Here is an 18,755-nt window from a genome sequence, read left to right on the forward strand (position 1 = left end):
AGGCTGAGTTGCTGGCCCTGAATGGGTTAACGGCCTCGCAAGCGGGCAATCTATATCAAACATGTCGTATTTCGGGAACACGGTACCAGCCCCAGAACTGGGACTTAGGGCCAGTTGCATCAACCACAGTTCATAGACACATCAACGTCACGCAGCAGAAGTGCATGGAAATTTCCAAAAAAAAAATACAACCGCTAAATTCGGTAACAGACGGTATGGTGCAACTGACCCTAGTAGTCGTATCTTAGACCTGATTTAGACGGCGTGCGAACTCGCATACGATTTTAGTTACATTGCGGGATGTTGAGGGTACATACAATTTTGCACAGCCATCAAATACCGCAATGTAATAAAACACGTATGCGAGTTCTCGAACCGTCTAAATAGGCCCTTAGTGTGAGTTTTTATTTTATCGTATGTATACTGAACTAGCTCTCTTTCTTTCCAGGTGTTGAAGAGCCGGCAAGATGCCGGAGGGAGTGGCCAAAGAGGCCAAGGATGAAAAGAAGTCCAAGGAGTCGCCGAGACGGCGGCCCGCGGGCAACACCGCTCATGTTCGGGTGGAGCTGCTTGACGGGTCCACCATGACACTGGACGTTGAGGTCAGTATCCTGCTTGTTTCTGCTTCCCTGGTACTGAAGGACACTATTTCTCCATCCTAAGTAGATCTAAATGGATCAGAGATGGTTAAAGATGAAAAGAAGTCCAATGAGTCGCCGAGATGGCGGCCAGCGGGCAACACCACCACCGTCAGGGTTGAGTTGCTTGACGGGAGACACTGGATGTTGAAGTCAGTACCACACAGCTTCTGATTCCCTGATACTTTTATTTATCACTTCCGAAGTAAACGGGATGAAATATGGCTAAAATAATATGGAAGTCGTGCAAAGATGGCTGACATGACACCTATAGCGGGATAAGAGTGATTTTAAAATATGTCACCATCATTTTTCAGAGAAAAATCCGCGGCCACGAGCTCCTCGGCAAAGTCTGTGACAGCCTGAACCTCGTGGAGAAGGACTACTTCGGACTTCTATACTCTGACCGCGGCGACAACAGAGTATGGATCGACCTTGACAAGCGCGTCTCCAAGATGCTCAAACGTAAGTAGTATCCCCTTTGGGCGCTGTACACTTGTTCGATTTGACTTTTGTCATCGAGATCTGAAGATCTGTATTGAAATACAGTACAATCTCGATAATCCGACACTTCGAAGATCCAAAACGTCCAGTAATTTGGCAGACCGGCACTAAAATAGAAATGCTAGTGATCATTTGAAGTCCAAGTTTCCTGAATAATCAGTCTTTAAATAGAGCGTTATCTTGTTTCGTATTAAAAAAAACTGTGTATATTTTCAGATGAGCCGTGGCAGGTGCGTTTCGCGGTGAAGTTCTACCCGCCTGAACCGGCGCAACTTCAAGAGGAGCTGACGAGATACCAACTCGTGTTGGCTGTCAGGAAAGACCTGTTGGAAGGTAAGGATTTATTTCATAATTCAATGAATATTATTTCTGTTAGACGCAGGAAGCTGCGGGGAGAAATAACACCTATAAAAATGTTTTTTTTTTTTGTGGCATTTCATGCATAAAGCACGGTCATGTCTGCAATAAGAACGAAATCTGTTGGTCTGATGAAAACGTTCTTATTGTACTTGAAGCATAAGGGCTCTTTTGTCACAGAAGCCAAAGTTTTTTTTTAGTTCACTTCTACAAGTGTAAAGAACTGTGTTCTACTTCTACACCATATCCTAAGCCTAAGACACGTTTTGCCTGAATGAAAAGGGAAGACTCAGAAGTCTAGTAATCTGGATAACTTTAACATATTTTGCTTTAGCATAGAAGATTTTTTCCATTTATTGACCCAAGAATATCCTATCCTTTCAGGCCGCCTGCCATGCTCAACGGTGACGCACGCTCTCCTCGCCAGCTACCTCCTCCAGTCAGAGATGGGAGATTTTGAAGAATCCGAAGTAGGTGCCGGTCGCTGCAAGCAACTGAAACTCGCTCCGCCCTCCGCCTGCACTCCTGAACTAGAAGAGAAGGTTGTGGAACTGCATAAGACACATCGGTGAGTTTTGCGCATCAAGCTAACTTCAAGCAGAAATGGGAGACTGAGGAATCTTTAGTCCGAGGGATGGAACTACATAAAATACATTCCCCTAATGCCAGCTACCTTCTGAAGAGGTCGCTGGTCGCTGCAAGCAGTTAGCTCCACCCTCTGTACTTACACTCACACTCCTGATGGAACTGTATTAATAATTATATATCAGTCAGTTTAGTGCATCTGCACCATGTTCCTGGCCTGCTCTTCATGAATAGAAGACTTTGAAGATCTCTTTAACGGCGGCAGTGCCTTATTATTTCACTCAGGAATGGGTGATTGAAGAGTGTGAAGCCACCCTCTGCCAGCATCTTTAATTTGAGAAACTCGTGGAAGTATAGAAGATACTTAGCTGTCCACATGCTATATCTAATAGTAATTTCATGCTATAGGGCTAGGACTAGGGTTGCAAAAAAAATTTTTTTTTTCTGGCTTGAAAAAAAAAACATGAAAAAAAAACCGTGAAAAAAAAACAGTTTTTTTTCTGGAGTATGTTTTTTTTCTAAAGTACGAAATCTCAAAATTTGCAAAGTAGTTAAATACTTTTATATGGTTTTTTAGACTTAATGTTAACTATTAAACGAATTTAATCAAATAACTTTAATTTCTGGTCTTATAAAAGCAACATTTACGAAATCTATAGTTGGTAGTTATCACTATTTACTATTGGAAACACCACCGCCTCTCCACGATACACGCAGCATCGGGGATTCCCCAATAAACGTTTGTATACTGAATGTTAATTGAATTAAAATGTAAGTTATTGTTATTGAAATACGTTACAACTCACGAAAAACCGTTATTGTCGTATTATTTGTTCATCTGAAAAAAAACCATATTTAGAAAAAAAATCATGGTGCTCGGTTTTTTTTTTCATGTTTTTTTTCACAATTCTGAAAAAAAACATTTGGTTTTTTTTCTGTTTACAACCCTAGCTAGGACTAAATCTAATAGCACTTATCGACCACAATCATTTATGTCTCACATCTACCGTGTTTGCGGTTTGGCTGTGTTTACTTCAGGTTGCTATTTCATGCCAGAATTTAGGATTATTGTAAAACTTGTGAAACACGAGTCGCACATCAAAATAAAACAGTGTATTTTATACAGTTGATTGGCAGGAAGCTGCGCAGGATCGGGATCAGTGGCGTACTCTCGTTTTGGAGGCCTGGATTCTCTTTGGATCGCAGAGTTAATAGTTAGTTACACAGTTTTGAAAGCTGTGATTAGCAAGACTCACTTCTGGATCATATTGGCTTGGAACTGGGATAAGTGAGAACATACATAGTGATGATGATGATATGAAATTTTAACTTTAATTTCTATTCCTTTTTTAACAGAGGCCAAACTCCCGCGGAAGCCGAGCTGAACTACCTCGAGAACGCCAAGAAACTGGCCATGTACGGAGTAGACCTTCACCCCGCCAAGGATTCCGAGAACGTTGACATCACGCTCGGAGTCTGCTCTTCTGGACTCCTGGTGCATAGAGAAAAGTAAGTTAATTTTTAATAATAAGGAGAAACGTTTGCGAACGATGATATTTAGAATAAAATAGGACAATTATGTCTTGGGTGAATTGCTAGTTCAGCACTTTGTCATCTGAATCACCAAGACCTCATCCATAGCCAGCAAATCTTTAGATTTAGACCATAAATATGCGCCTATAAGGAGGTCGTTGCAATTAGCTTTACTTTTAAGCTTAATAACATAATTAGTAGGCTATTCTGTTTGTATTATTTTCTTATACATTACAATCTTATAATTCATTATTTTGTAAAAGAAACCCTGACACGGTGGACCAATTTTCATAAAACATTGCTAAGAATACTCCCGACTAATTCAGCTTTCAAACTAAAAAAAACGAAATCTAAATCGGTTCATCCGTTTTAAAGCTACAATGCCACAGACAGACACGTCAAATTTATAATACCCCGTCGTTTTTGCGTCGGGGGTTAAAAACCATGTGAGTTAGGGCCAGTCGCATCACCACATTTGACAGACACATCATCGTCACGCAGCAGATGTCTATGGAACTTTCCATACAATAAAATTTAACGAACGCTTTAACGGTGACAGACGGTTTGATGCAACTGGCCCTTAATAGTATGTAAATAACAATGAACAGCTATTATAATATCCATTTAATTTCCAGACTACGCATCAACCGCTTCGCCTGGCCGAAGATCCTCAAGATCAGCTACAAGCGACATAACTTCTACGTCAAACTGAGGCCAGGAGAATTCGAGCAATTTGAGTCAACTGTCGGCTTCAAGTTGGTCAACCATCGGGCTGCTAAGAAGCTTTGGAAGACTTGCGTTGAACACCACACGTTCTTTAGGTAAGCTGCTCAAAACCAGCTACAAGCGACATAACTTCTACGTCAAATTGATGCCAGGGAAGTTTGAACAATTTGAGTCAACTGTCAGCCTCAAGTTGGTCAGCCATCGGGCTGCTAAGAAGCTTTGGAAGACTTGTGTTGCACATCATTATTTAGGTAAGCTTAGATACAGTTTGAAGATGCTCAAGATCAGCTACAAGTGTCATAACTTCTACGTTAAACTGAGGCCAGGAGAGTTCGAACAATTTGAGTCAACTGTCAGCCTCAAGTTGGTCAGCCATAGGGCTGCTAAGAAGCTTTGGAAGACTTGTGTTGCACATCATTATTTAGGTAAGCTTAGATACAGTTTGAAGATGCTCAAGATCAGCTACAAGTGTCATAACTTCTATGTTAAACTGAGGCCAGGAGAGTTCGAACAATTTGAGTCAACTGTCAGCCTCAAGTTGGTCAGCCATAGGGCTGCTAAGAAGCGTTGGAAGACTTGTGCTGCACACCGTTCTTTAGGTAAGATTAGAAATTATATAGTTCATGGTCAAGCCTTGAAGAGTTTAAGGAACTTCAACCAACCTTCACTCTAGTAAGAAGTTGTGGAAGACTTCCTTCGATCACCATGATTCTGTTCTTTAGGTAAGTTTTTTGTGTCCAGTCATAAATTAAATATAACAAGATCATACCATCCCGTACATTAAAATGCGACCGCCTAAGACCGCGCTTACACTCCACCACACATAGATGGCGCCACAAAAAAATGTCTTGTAGCTTTCGATTATACTTGTAGATGGCGTTAAGTGTCACTTTTGACATAGATTTACGGCTCGGAATTGACACTTAATGCCAATCTACAAATAATCGGTGGCAACAAGGCATTTTTTGTAGCGCCATCTATGTGTGGTGGAGTGTAAGCGCGGTCTTAGGCGGTCGCATTTTAATGTACGGGATGGTATGATCTTGTTATATTTAATTTATGGTCCAGTTGAGGGCCTAAATAGTTTGAACTTTTTGTGTCAACTGTGAGCCTTAAGTTTATCATCTCTTAAGAAGTTGTAGAAGACTTGTGTAAAACACCATAATTTATTTAGGCAAAGGTTTGAAATAAGTACATTTCTGTCTAGTTTGAACCCAGAGTTTTGAAGAATGTTGCTTGTAAACTACTAAGTAACTTTAGAAAGTTTGTGTATATAGTCTATGTAACATGTCAGGCCCTTTTTGTGTACTAATATAGTTTAATATTATTGGTATTTGTGTATAAGTATATATGTATTGATATGATATGCTATGTATTATATTGATTGGATGGTAAATAATAGTGTTAATAGTTGTAAATTGCCTATACCTAGTTGTCATGCTCTCTAAATAATTTTTTTACTGCACCCACATTCGCGAATTTCTGTTTTGCCCTATGGTTGACTGGTATAGAATGCCTTAAGGCATTAAGTCCGCCATTTGCACTTAATTTTTTTACTGTGCAATAAAATTTAAATAAATAAATATTTTGTTTTGTTCTGTACTAATAAAATTGTATCTTTTCAGGTTGATGTCTCCCGAGCCCCCACCAAAGGGTACCCTATTCCCTCGCCTGGGCTCCAAGTACCGCTATTCGGGACGCACGCTGTACCAGACTCACGGTACCGCGCCGCAACGCACGCAGCCCAACTTCGCCCGCACGCTGTCGTCGCGACAACTGTCTTCTAGAAGCATGGACGGTAAGTTCACTATAGTGACAGATACAGCAGTCCCCTAGATTATCAAGAGTCAGATCACCAAAAGGCCCCCGTGACTCGGTTTCAAGTACCGCTACTCTGGACTCTGGACGCACGCAGTGTTATTTTTAAAATCGGGGCTTAATCGCGTATGACTACATATTAAACTGACCTCCAACGTTTCATGGACGGCGTTGTCCTCGTGGTCTCGGAGAAGACTGACTTGAAATGACATCAACACCTTCTGACAGCCGCGCGAGTTTTTCGAACTACCCGCACTTGGTTTTGACTATCAACTTGAACTGTTTGCGCACTAGACCAAGTGCGGGTACTGAGTAGTTACACAGATAGTAACTGAGTAGTTACAAAGAGGATCGAGTATTATAGAGAGTTACTGTCAAAGTAAAATGTGTAATCACAGTGACAGATTGCCATCTCTCGACACAAGCTTAAAACTTTTGAACCTCAGTTTTGACAATTTGGCCCATATTGTTAGCTTGATATGTGTTAAAATGTCAATTATTAGCGCCATCTAGTCGAGCGTTCCCCAAAGGTGTAACACCATCTAGGCCACCGTACATTTTTCTCTAAGTATGGCTTTGAGGTACGTTTTTTGCTTAGACTTTATCCGTCTATACGGAGTTACATATGTCTTTGGTAGTTACTACCTATTCTCAGTGCTCTAAACGTTATTATATCGGAGATCTTAATAGTGCAGAAATTTAGGTCACAGATGCGCATATAACACAGCGGCCAGACTATTTGAGCATCATACAGATAATGTAAACACTCAACAAAGTACCATAGGTACCCTTTATTATAGTCTTGAGCCGAATGGCTACACCTATCTATATCATACCTAAAATCAAATGGTATGATGTGTCGATCCAAGAAAATGGACCCATAAAACTTTAAGATAAATATCATGGAACTTGAGGTTGAGGCCTTTTGAGTCGCCCAGAAATGATCATATTTAGACGTCGTAGACAATGGTCTGTCTACATTGTCTAATTGAGGAAATACATCAACACCATTCTAGCTTTTACGTCTTTTAAATAAGATTCATAATATCGTCACTACTTTGAAAAAATCTCGTATCTCACACTGCTTCTCAAAGTTAAAACGCAGTAAGTCTATATGCATTCCATACATACTTACTACAATTTTCTTTTCATTGACAGACGAAGATACAAGTTTTTTTTAAAGTAGTGACGATATGTCCGATCAATATACCAATGCATCATTACCGCAAATTCGTTTATTACATCATACTGTAAACAGTGTCGGATTCTGTGAGTAAGTAGTCATTTGTTCTCAGAAACGCTTCTCTAGCTGCTTGTTTACATTAGAATGTAGTTATATTGTTGCTTAAAAATTTGGAGTTAGGAAAAGCGTTATGCGAAAATAACTAGGCACATTGAAAGGTGGGAACAATTCGGGGGTAGTCGGTAGTCCTTGGCGGGATTATTTGTAATATTATTTTTCTCAATATTTGTTATTATACTGTTTATTTAAGTTTAGATACATTTAGTTTTACTTATTTAGTTTAATTTGTTAGTTTATTTTAAGATACCTAGTTCTGAATAGTAATTGTATTTTTTCCTGTAATAAAAATATTATTTTTCACATTGAAAGGTTAGGATATTTGTCGCCACATTAACCGACTGTAGAGTGTAGGTACGGAGTACTAAACCAGAACTTTTTTTTTTCTAAAAACGCATGAGATTTGACAGTGACAGACAGTTATAAGTAGCGTGATGGCGCCACCTTGCGTGATGTCAGTTTGCCGCTCATTACAAGGCAAAATTAGTTAAAAGTGATTCTGACTATTTAATGTTTACACAAGTGTTGTTTTCGATACATCATAGTATTCGTAGTAGGTTGTTATTAATAAAATAAATTTCAAGGCTAATAAAAATTTCACCAAGACTTGACAACATTTTTCTTCGTCGGTGTATTTTTTGATGCCTTTAATTAGTCACTAAAAAGCTTAACAAAGTGTTTTAATCTTTTAATACGGTCCAGATGTAAAACCCGACTTCGTAAGAGTTTGCGATACTAAAGTGTTGTTATTTTTTGTCACAAATTCACAATCACAAGTGTCATGTTATCGTTTCAAATGTCAGCAAAAAGGGCTATTATCAAAAAAGTCACTGCATTCGCCCCGTGGCGACGTCACACGTCACAAGTATAATAAGATCAACCTTATAATTAGATGAATGATAAATTCCGCTTTCCCCGAAACAGCATCAATGACAGTAGCGACCTTGTGGGTCAGGGATGACGTTTGTTGCGATAAGTGAGTTTTAGCGCTACCATATGTTACTCATACTAATTGTCACCTTGCCAGACTGATGCATTATAGGACGGGGTTATGCGAGAAGGAGGTTTTTTTTTATTTTTTGTTTCTGACTTTGCATAACAAACATCACATTTAGTGCATGTCGATTTTGTTGTCGTGAAGCTTTCGTCATATCCTTACAAATTTTACCGATTTACGATTAGAACCTCATTAGAACCATGTCCTTAATTTGGAATTGAAATCTTAAAGTAACAGAGTAAAAAACAATATTAATCGGTGATGTTTATAAGTGTAAAACTTTGCATTTTTTTCATCTCAGCGTAGCATATAGCATATCTGAAGTTTACGGTTCGATAAAGACAGACTGGGGTTGTAATCTGGAACTTACTGCAGTGTGCAGTTCTCGTATTTCTCTCCGGTCGCAGTGCGCCTGTATCAGCCCTGTGTTTTTGGTCCATAATTTTTTATTTATTTATTCTATATTAAATACCTTACACTTAAAAACCTTACATTTGTTCATACACCAGAGTGCCGTGAAACCCTATCATGTTTGTATCGACACTCGATTAGTGGATACATTTTACATTTAATTTGTTGATTAGTTGTCAAAGCGGACCCTAGGTTCCCATGAGCTGTGGCAAAATGCCGGGATAACGCAAGGAAGATGATGATGACATAGGATAAATTAAAATTACAAATTAAAAATTAACACTACAATATTTGCGGGTAAAAATGAAATAGCGCCCACTTAAGTAGATACACAACCGACCGTGCATTGCATTCCTTATCTCAAGGCAGCGTAAATTAGCCTCTTGGTTCCCTCTCGCAGCACGCGGTCCATACACTATAGTGAAGTAGGCGATATTAATAACATTATTTACTGAACCGGCGTTATGCGTAACGTACACAGTGCGCCCCAGACTCTCGGCGGTAAAGTGTCGGTCGGTGTAAAAGACCTATTTTTAGTGTAAGACAGTGAAAGTGCAAGTGAAAATGGTTTTCATGGATTGCTGTCGGGCGCGTTAGTATCTTGTTTTTTCTTTTATTCGTGTTTTTTAAATGATAGTAATTGGTCACTCCAAATGAAGAGTCCGGCCACGATAAGTCTGCAGAGATTTCATCAAAGTTTGACGTTTAAAATAACATCTGCACTTTGCAAACTTTGTTGCAAACCTATGGTCCAAACATTTTCGAAATAAATTAAGGTCATTTTGTAGAGGCAAATAAAATAGAGCCCTCTGTGTTAAACTACGTTCAGAGCTAAAACCACTAAGTTTAAAACATACATCTTTAATAAGTACTTATTCTGAGTCTGGCTGCTTACGGCCCAGCCACGACATTGGTCTAAGCGCGACAGCGGTCAGCGGCGGCCATACATTGGAGCGAGACACAGCGATGGGACTTTTCATTCGCACGTATGGATGCCGCTCACCGCTGTCGCGCTTAGACCAATGTCGTGGCCGGGCCGTTAGAGTTTTAGGCACTGGCCCCACCGCGAGCTAGTAAGCTATAAGCTTAGCTTGATGTGTTAAAATGTCAAATACTAATATTGGCGCCATCTAGCTGAGCGTACCCCAAAGGTGTAATGCCATCTAGGCCACCGTACCTTTTTCTGTGTGGTACTGAGGTACGTTTTTTTCATAGACTTTATCTACTTTATCCGCGGTCCCGGGTTCGAATCCCGGTAAGGGCATTTATTTGTGTGATGAGTACAGATATTTATTCCTGAGTCATGGATGTTTTCTATGTATATAAGTATTTATATATTATATATATCGTTGTCTGAGTACCCACAACACAAGCCTTCTTGAGCTTACCGTGGGCTTCAGCCAATCTGTGTAACAATGTCCAGAATTTTTTTTTTTACCGTATATATATATATACATATATATATATGTCTTTGGTCTAGACCTTATCCCACACGGTTTTGCAAGTTGCTAATAGCATTATCGACCACAACCGCAATGAACTACATCTAGAAAGTAGACAAGGATGTACTAGCTATTAAATAACGTTGTTTATTTTAACCGTGATTGCCCCTCATTGCCGTGAACCCATTAACTAGATAGCGTTGTGTTTATACTGGTGGTAAAATATCACAGCTGGAAATAATTCTAGGCGGTTATTTTAAGATTTGTTTTCTTTGGTACTTTTATTTATGATTAACACACTATCGACTACTTGCAAGTAAAAAAATAGATGCTTTTAGCCAACATTTTTTAACAAAGAGAGTATAGTATAATAAAATACTTAGTGAAATACAATAATTTGAGGGAAGTGGAGTCAAACATACTGGGCCAATTTTGATGAATGATATGTCAATGAGCTCAATGAACTAATTTTTAGTGACGCTACGTTTTAAATTACATCCAAAAGAGAAAATTATATTTCAAAAAAAAGTTGTACATACCTATGTACACCAAATTTCAAGTTAGGTTACCGATAGGTTCAGTAGTTTCGGAGAAAACTGGCTGTGTGTGACAGACGGACAGACAGACGCACGAGTGATCCTATAGTCTAAGGGTTCCGTTTTTCCATTTTGAGATACGAAACCCCAAAAATGGTATAAGGCAAACAATTCGGAAAGGATATTACACACTTTTCCTTTATTTGCAATGCTTGTGTTATCAATGTAAGTTCGGGCAAGCTAAATTAGGTCCATTACGGCTCAATAATAATATTTAAACTCAAACTAATCTGATGGTGGACTCGGACACTATCATTAGCAGACAGACATCCGTAACCTTTCCAGCAATTTCGATGCAGCATGGTGCAGATTGAGGTCCGCTATTTTTGCAAACGAATATCCTCTTGGCTTGGAGCCTCGTCTAGGTAGAAATAAAGGGATTCAGGCGTGTTTTCTTGGCAAATGATCAATTAAGCCTCATTTTACTGTTATTAATCCTAATAAACTGCTTATTGCTGCTGGCTTCGGACATATATAATACTTTAACGCGACAATGCTGCACCAAATTTGCTGGAAGTTACAATGTCTGATCATTAGAAATGTGATAAAAAGACGCATTGTAACTGTACTGTATTATGTCAATTATGTAGTATCCTGTATTACGAATGACTACATTTCTAGTGTTTGCATTGATAAATTTAGACGCTTGTGGTCTGCAATATTATCTCAACTAGGCCGCTGCCAATTGCAACGATTTATTACTCTCGCCAATAACTTTTGCAATGTGGAATGCGATATTCTATTGAGATAACTTCGGCTTCATTCATTGATGGAAATAGATTTTAGTGGTACATACAATCATACAATCACGCCTGTATCCCATGAAGGGGTAGGCAGAGCACATGAAACTACTCAAGTTTCAGTGCCACTCTTGGCAAATAAGGGGTTGAAAGAAAACGAAACTGTGACATTGCAGTGACAGGTTGCCAGCCTCTCGCCTACGCCACAATTTAACCCATATCCCACAGTCGCCTTCTACGACACCCACGGGAAGAAAGGGGGTGGTGAAATTCTAAACCCGTCACCACACGGGGTACTACGGGCGGGATTTTAGTGGTTCTTTGAAATAGTTCTCTTGTCAGTCCTGCGGTAGACTATGTAGGTCTAGCATCGGTCTAATTAGTCATCAGAAAAGGGGCTCCTCAAACCACCATAAATCGTCTGCAATAGACGTTAAGGTCAATGATGATTTAGGAAAGATATAGGGACAATATTGCGACTTTCAGGCGAAATTATCCTCAATAGAAGGACAGAAAATGTTTACCTTTCTTCAACGATAGTCCAATTCGTTCAACACATACGTATTGATTTTATTTCAACCTAATAAATTAGAATTGAATACCTACAGATTATTTGAAATCATAGTGCTTTAATCTAGACGTATATCTCCGATTTCTTTCTACCTGTGGCCTATTTTACAACAGTGAAAATTGTCGTCCAATAGTGTCACTTCGCCGTTCATTGCGTGTTCAACAAGGAAATATGACGCTGAGTAACAATCAAGCCAGAAATAGGCACAGGTGTCAAGGTCACTGTAGTGAAATAGGCCACTGTTGGAACAGGAGCCCTTATGAATTTCGTTTTCATAAATTAAAATTGTATTTGTCATGTTGAAGTCTGTGCAGCAAAAGGGAGTGTACAAGTTTCTAATGGGTTGGCAACGCGCATGTGACACTCCTTGAGTTGCAGGCGTCCATAGGTTACGGTGACCGCTTTCTATCAGGCGGACCGTGTGCTTGTTTGCCACCGACGTAGTATAAAGCTATAGGGTAATCTGACTTTTCTAACATTTGTATCTCTTTCTATTCCAGCGTTGGCGGCCGAGGAGAAAGCGAGCACTCTACCACCCGAGGCGGCAAAGAGACACACCATGCCGCCGCAACCCGCCCCGCGACCGGCGGCTAAAGACAAGGTAGAGACAACCTTCGGGGATGGTGATAAGGGTCAATATACTCTATTAGACTATCGTTAAGCGAGCACGTTGCTGCCACAACTCGCCCTGTGACCGACGGCCAAGCAAAGTAGAGACAACCTTTGGAGGTGGTTGACTATTAGACTTCCGTTAAGCGAGTATGTTGCTGTCACAACTCGCCCCGCGGCCCGCAGCTAAAGACAAGGTAGAGACAACTTTCGGGGATGGTTGAATATTAGACTGTCACAACTCGCCCCGCGGCCCGCAGCCAAAGACAAGGTAGAGACAACCTTCGGAAATGGTGATAAGGGTCAATATTAACTATTAGACTACTGTTAAGGGAGCATGTTGCTCCCACAACTCGCCCCGTGACCGGCGGCGAAAGACAAGGTGGAGTGAACCCTCGGGGATGGCAATAAGGTCTAATACTAAATGATACTAGAATTCCAAAGACTTTGAACTCTTTGAAGTTATTAAACATGTTTTGACACATTTGGAACTTTGAAAAATTACTGACCTGACTGGACCGGAAGGTCGCAAGTTCGAATCTTGTTCGCTTCATTGAATATTTCTCTTTTCATTTCATATAAAATTAAAGAAAGAATTAGAAACTTACTATAATTGTACATTGTAGTTACACAATAATTTGTATTTAGTGTTACATCTCATGGTATTTTCAAAATATGCATGAGATTGGGAAAACGACTGTCATTCATTGTCAATCAGCTGCACAATAATGACATGGTCTTTCCGATATGTGGTGTAATTGTGTCACATAAATTATTACACAGTAGTTTCTAATATTATACCTACGAAGCAATATGTTGGATCAGTTGGATGTATAACAGTTACAGTCAAACTGAGTTTTCGTTTAGCGATTTACACAGACAAACACACAGCACAGACTACGTAAATATTTTTTTTTTTTTTATACTACGTCGGCGGCAAACAAGCATACGGCCCGCCTGATGTAAAGCGGTCACCGTAACCTATGGACGCCTGCAACTCAAACAGTGTCACATGCGCGTTGCCACCCCATTAGAAACTTGTACATTCCCTTTTGCTGTGTTAAGTACACAGCAAAAAGGAGTGTACAAGTTCTAAGGAGGGTTCGGGTTGTCGACGACTCAAAGGACAATAAACGGAACATTTTAAACAATAAGAGTTTTGAATGATTCACGGTTATTTTCATTAGACTTATATTGACCGGGATATAGACCGTGATTACCTTTTTGATTTTTGTCGAGCTTCCGATAGATATTTCGACGCAGTTGCATGCATCATGATCACGGAAAACAAATCTATCGGATCTATCGGGAGCTCGACAAAAATCAAAAAGGTAATCACGGTCTATACTGCCCTGCTAAGCCGAGTGGCGCTATCTCAAAACCAAATGATTTTAAAAATGGAACTGTCAGTTATAGACACTTAAGTAATAAGTTAGCTATGGATTTTTGTTTGAGATAGCGCTTTTCGGCTTAAGAGGGCAGTATATCCCGGTCAATATAAGTCTAATTATTTTAAACGTCAGCAATCTATAAAATCATGGCTTTTAGGGTCTCCCCAAACCTATCGACGCCGAATAAATCGCTCGTTAGAATGAACATGCGTACGCATGTCTTCCGCGACGACGAAGCGTAAGTGTCTTCTTACTAACAAGCGATTTTTGGTCGACTAGAGCCAATTCCGTCGATAACTTTGAGAAACTTGAAATTATCCGTCATCTTTATACCTATATTATTAAATTAAAACGGGACTTAATCGCGTAAAACTTACGTTTTATATTTAACCCGACGTTTCGGACATGACATTACGTCCGTGGTCACGGGGTCAGTTTTACGCGATTAAGTCCCGTTTTAATTTAATAATATGAGTGAAGATCGTGTTAGTTTAAATCAATATATCTTTATACCTAGATATTATTCTGGCACGTACGAAGTGACACTAAAGACTTCCTTCCGATATTTAGTTCATTGATAACTTTCATTATAATATGTCATTAATTATTGCCGTGGCACTGAATCTTGAGTAGTTTTGTGTGCTCTTCCTACCCAGTTTAGGGAATATAGGCTTGAATTTATGTGTTTATAACATTAATGTTTTATACAAATGTCACACGTTTAAAAATAAATGGACAATAATAATAAATTGAACCATATTTTAATAGTTTACATAATTTCTAAGTATCAGCTGGCGGCCCTAGATGCGATAGAGCGTCGGGCACATAGACTCTTCGGCGATGACCCTATTATTAAGGCTAAATTGCAGACCTTAGAACATCGCCGTCGAGTCGCCTGTCTGTCAATATTCTTTTTTTTTTATTATAAACTGGCCAGTGATTAGACCTTAGTCGCACCTGATGGAAGTGACGACAAGTTCGAGGTTGTAGCTCACTGGTTCAGTAATAGCCTATTCACTCTTGACTTGGATTCACCCAGATTGTATTCGCCCGGGAATACAGATGAGGGGAGCATGTTCCATTCCTTAGCAGTTCGCATTAGGAAAGAAGAGGCAAACCTCTACCGCATACATTCTGGGGAGTGCGCTCAAGAACTGCACGACCTAATCGGAGGGATTAGGTCGATTCTCCTTTCCATCTTCGGACGTTCAGGCGGGGGGAACGAATGCACCCGTATGCGGTTAGTGTTCCATTTATCCGCACAAAACGATTTGCCTCATCTTTTGTAATGCGGACTGCAAAGGAATGGAATGCGCTCCCACCATCGGTGTTCCCAGAAAAATACGACCTCGGTCTCTTTAAACTAAGACTGAATAGGCTATTACTGAATCGGTGAGCTTCATCTTAGACTCTGTCTTCACTTCCCCTCAGGTGTGACTAGGGTCAATCGACGATCAGTCCATAATAAAAAAAAATCTTACATTATTATTCAAGATTTTAGAGATTATTATTAGGGGTAATTAATAATCTTATGTAAGGCTATTTATCGATAACAGGATCGTCGATGTTTTTATTTTGTCAAGCACTTACAACTTGACGTTCGTGCCAGAAAAATATCTAGGTATAGTCATATTGCTTCTAAGGTACAAATAATAACAGTGTCGTTCTTAGATCACTCACTTAGTGAGCATGTCGCATTACTAACCATTTCAGCGCAGGAGATCAGCACATTTGACGAATGGCTTTTCATGTCTATATTAATTAGTATTTCATTATTCAAAAACTTCTTAAATCTGTGAAGTACAGTCGCCATCAGACCCTTTAGCACAACTTGCCTTGTCGCGCGCGAGTCCATACATCAACCGCGACTTTAAGTATGGACTCGCGCGCGACAAGGCAAGTTGTGCTAGAGAGCAGATCTGAGAGGCGGGGCACGCTAAAACACTGCGCCTGCACACGTCTTATCGCCTTGACAAGAGAGGCATGTTGAGATATTTGTGACCACCTTGATGGCGATTGTATAATTAAAAAAAAACATATATTCTTGTAAAGCGCTACGTTTTGTCTTAACAGTCTCATGTCGCCGAATGTGATAATTTAACATTAAGGCACAGTAGCGTAGAGTTACATCTACACAATTTCACGAACAAAAATATGGTTGGCGTAAGTAAAAAAAAAACCTTGACGTTACTATTTTGCGTAAACGCAGCGATTTATAATTTTGGACATCATCTACCACGCTTTGACATTTTAAATATTTTGTTTCAATTATTGGTCTAAAAAAGGGTTAAACAAAATGGCCAAACTGTGCACATTACATACGCCAATCTGGCTCGAAGGACCATTCCAAAATGACTGGTCAAGTGCTCATCTCCTACGCTTGTATACTATTGCTATACCGTGGCGTTTGTCGCACGCCGCTCGGAAGCTGCGGCGCGGCTCCAAGGGAACGGTCAGCGTGTCTTCAGCCAGCTCCATAGAGGGGGAGTATCTGGCCGATAGAGGGGAGAAGGTGGGACTATATGACATTTGACCTTTAAGTGTGATTTCACATTATCCGATCCGATATTAGGAAACATTTCAAAGGCAAAAATCAAAGATGGCGGCTTAAATACACGGTGAAATAAAAAGGCCCGTTCTAATTTTGTATAGTGACTTATGAGGTCGTAATGAACAAGATTTATGAAGGGACCGATGCTGAAATCGCAAAAATTTTTTTTGCTGTTTCATACATTTCGACTGTCATTTCTATGGAACAGCTATTTTTTTTCGCGATTTCAGCATTGGTCCCATGATAAATGTTGTTCATTATGACTTCAATAGTAACTATGCAGAGTTTGAACGGTCATTTTTAATTAACACTGTAGGTATATGGGATAACGGTTCTACATCCGATATCGGATCGGATAAAGTGAAAACGCACTAAAGGTACCTTATGGCGGGCGGTGTTTATAGAATACAATAGCAATTACATATTGTAACAGAAACGTAGAAGGAATGAAGTGCCTTGAAATAGTCTGATCTCAGCATGTTGCTGGTGACTTCCAGTGCTGATCTTCCGATGAAACTATTAAGTAAGAAACAATGAAACAATCATGGAAGGTATAACATTTTAAGTTTTCGCGTTTCTTAATGACACACACTGATCGAACGCGATGTAATAACATTTTTACCTTTTATCCAAAAACACCCGAACATTTATAAAAACGAATATCGGGTAGTTTGGTGTTGTTTACATCTCCATTGACACTTCCATGGGACGTCAGTCTTATTGTAACCTGGCCGAAATGTTGGAGAAAAGGTAATAATGTTATTTTATCGCGTTCGACCCGTGTGTGTTTAAAAAATCATAGAAGGTATAGAACAGAATAAAACGACAAAAAATGAAATCACAGACTTAAGAAAACCTAAATACATGACAAGAAAATTACTAATTAAGATATATTTTAATTATCATTATTATGTTATATAAGCGCAGACCGCCATACGGTACCTTTCGCCGTGAAACGTTGCATATACAATTTGTAATATGTCCAGCCGAGCCGACGTATTATGCTTCAGATTGTATCACTTATCCACGTGGATAAAGCATCCGTCACGCTTTAGCAAGTATGCCAGTGTGAGAGTGACATATGTCTTATCCACGTGGATAAGTGATATAATTGGCAGCATGATACGCCGGCTGTATTATGTCAAATCACTAATGATAGTAAAAATGTATCATATTCATTTGTACATATTGCACTAGGTTCGTAGAGTAGAACTTGTATTTGTACTTCAACAATTTATTAATCATTTTTGTGGATCTCATTATATATAACACGTATGTCATTAACACTTTGACCACCACGCTTACTTATTATTTGTTTATAAGTTTTCCTTCAACCCCAAAAGTGGCACTGAAACTTGAGCAGTTTCAAGTCTTCTACGTACCCCGTTTTGGGTATACAGTGTGTATGATTTTTAATGTGATAACTTATGTTTGCAGAAACCACCCCCCGGTGCTGTGAAAGTGATGCCAACTCCCGAGAAGAAGGAGGAAAAGAAGGTGGTCGAGAGTAAACCTGCGGAAAATGGTAATTTCAATACACTTGCTAAATTTAAATCATCAAGATACAAGTGCAAAAAAGAGGAAGTTCGAAACGAGTGGCGATAAACACGAGTTACGACTTTCCTTTTCGCACGTGTATCGAACGACGTTTTTCAGTACAGATGGCACTTCGAAGTTTCGACCTGACATATAATGAACCACTTCTCGCACTAGTGCGTAAAATAAACACTATCTGTACGGAAAAAATATTTTTTCAAGTCCTATCTCACTTTTTCCTATGTCTCTTTGTTGTGGAAAGGTTTATACTTCAAATCCTCTGACTTGTAAACACATTTGCATAAAAAGCTTTTAATTTTTAAAGAAACGTAAATCCCACTTGGTTAATAAAATGTAACTTACTGGGATATTTAAATAAATGTTTCAATATTTTGATTCATCCTCCTTGCGTTATTCCGGCATTCGCCACGGCTCATGGGAGCCTGGGGT

General features: G+C 39.5%; 1 protein-coding gene across 6 annotated transcripts in view; it reads left to right on the forward strand.

Moving 5' to 3' along the window:
* Window positions 1-18,755, forward strand: part of LOC125237802 (protein 4.1 homolog) — a 116,486-nt gene that overhangs the window by 83,648 nt on the left and 14,083 nt on the right. For 3 of the 6 annotated variants that reach the window (XM_048144992.1, XM_048144989.1, XM_048144991.1), the window contains exons 2-11: window positions 449-602; window positions 956-1,103; window positions 1,359-1,475; window positions 1,884-2,067; window positions 3,441-3,593; window positions 4,253-4,438; window positions 5,969-6,141; window positions 12,719-12,819; window positions 16,647-16,730; window positions 18,207-18,294. In XM_048144992.1, coding sequence (XP_048000949.1) covers window positions 468-602; window positions 956-1,103; window positions 1,359-1,475; window positions 1,884-2,067; window positions 3,441-3,593; window positions 4,253-4,438; window positions 5,969-6,141; window positions 12,719-12,819; window positions 16,647-16,730; window positions 18,207-18,294 — 1,369 coding nt within the window. In that variant the 5' untranslated portion in view covers window positions 449-467. Of the gene's footprint in view, window positions 1-448; window positions 603-955; window positions 1,104-1,358; window positions 1,476-1,883; window positions 2,068-3,440; window positions 3,594-4,252; window positions 4,439-5,968; window positions 6,142-9,330; window positions 9,462-12,718; window positions 12,820-16,646; window positions 16,731-18,206; window positions 18,295-18,755 lie in introns of those variants that run through there. The other 3 variants (XM_048144990.1, XM_048144993.1, XM_048144994.1) reach the window with 3 other exon arrangements.

The sequence above is a fragment of the Leguminivora glycinivorella genome, chromosome 22, assembly GCF_023078275.1.
Source record: "Leguminivora glycinivorella isolate SPB_JAAS2020 chromosome 22, LegGlyc_1.1, whole genome shotgun sequence".
NCBI classification, from domain to species: Eukaryota; Metazoa; Arthropoda; class Insecta; order Lepidoptera; family Tortricidae; genus Leguminivora; species Leguminivora glycinivorella.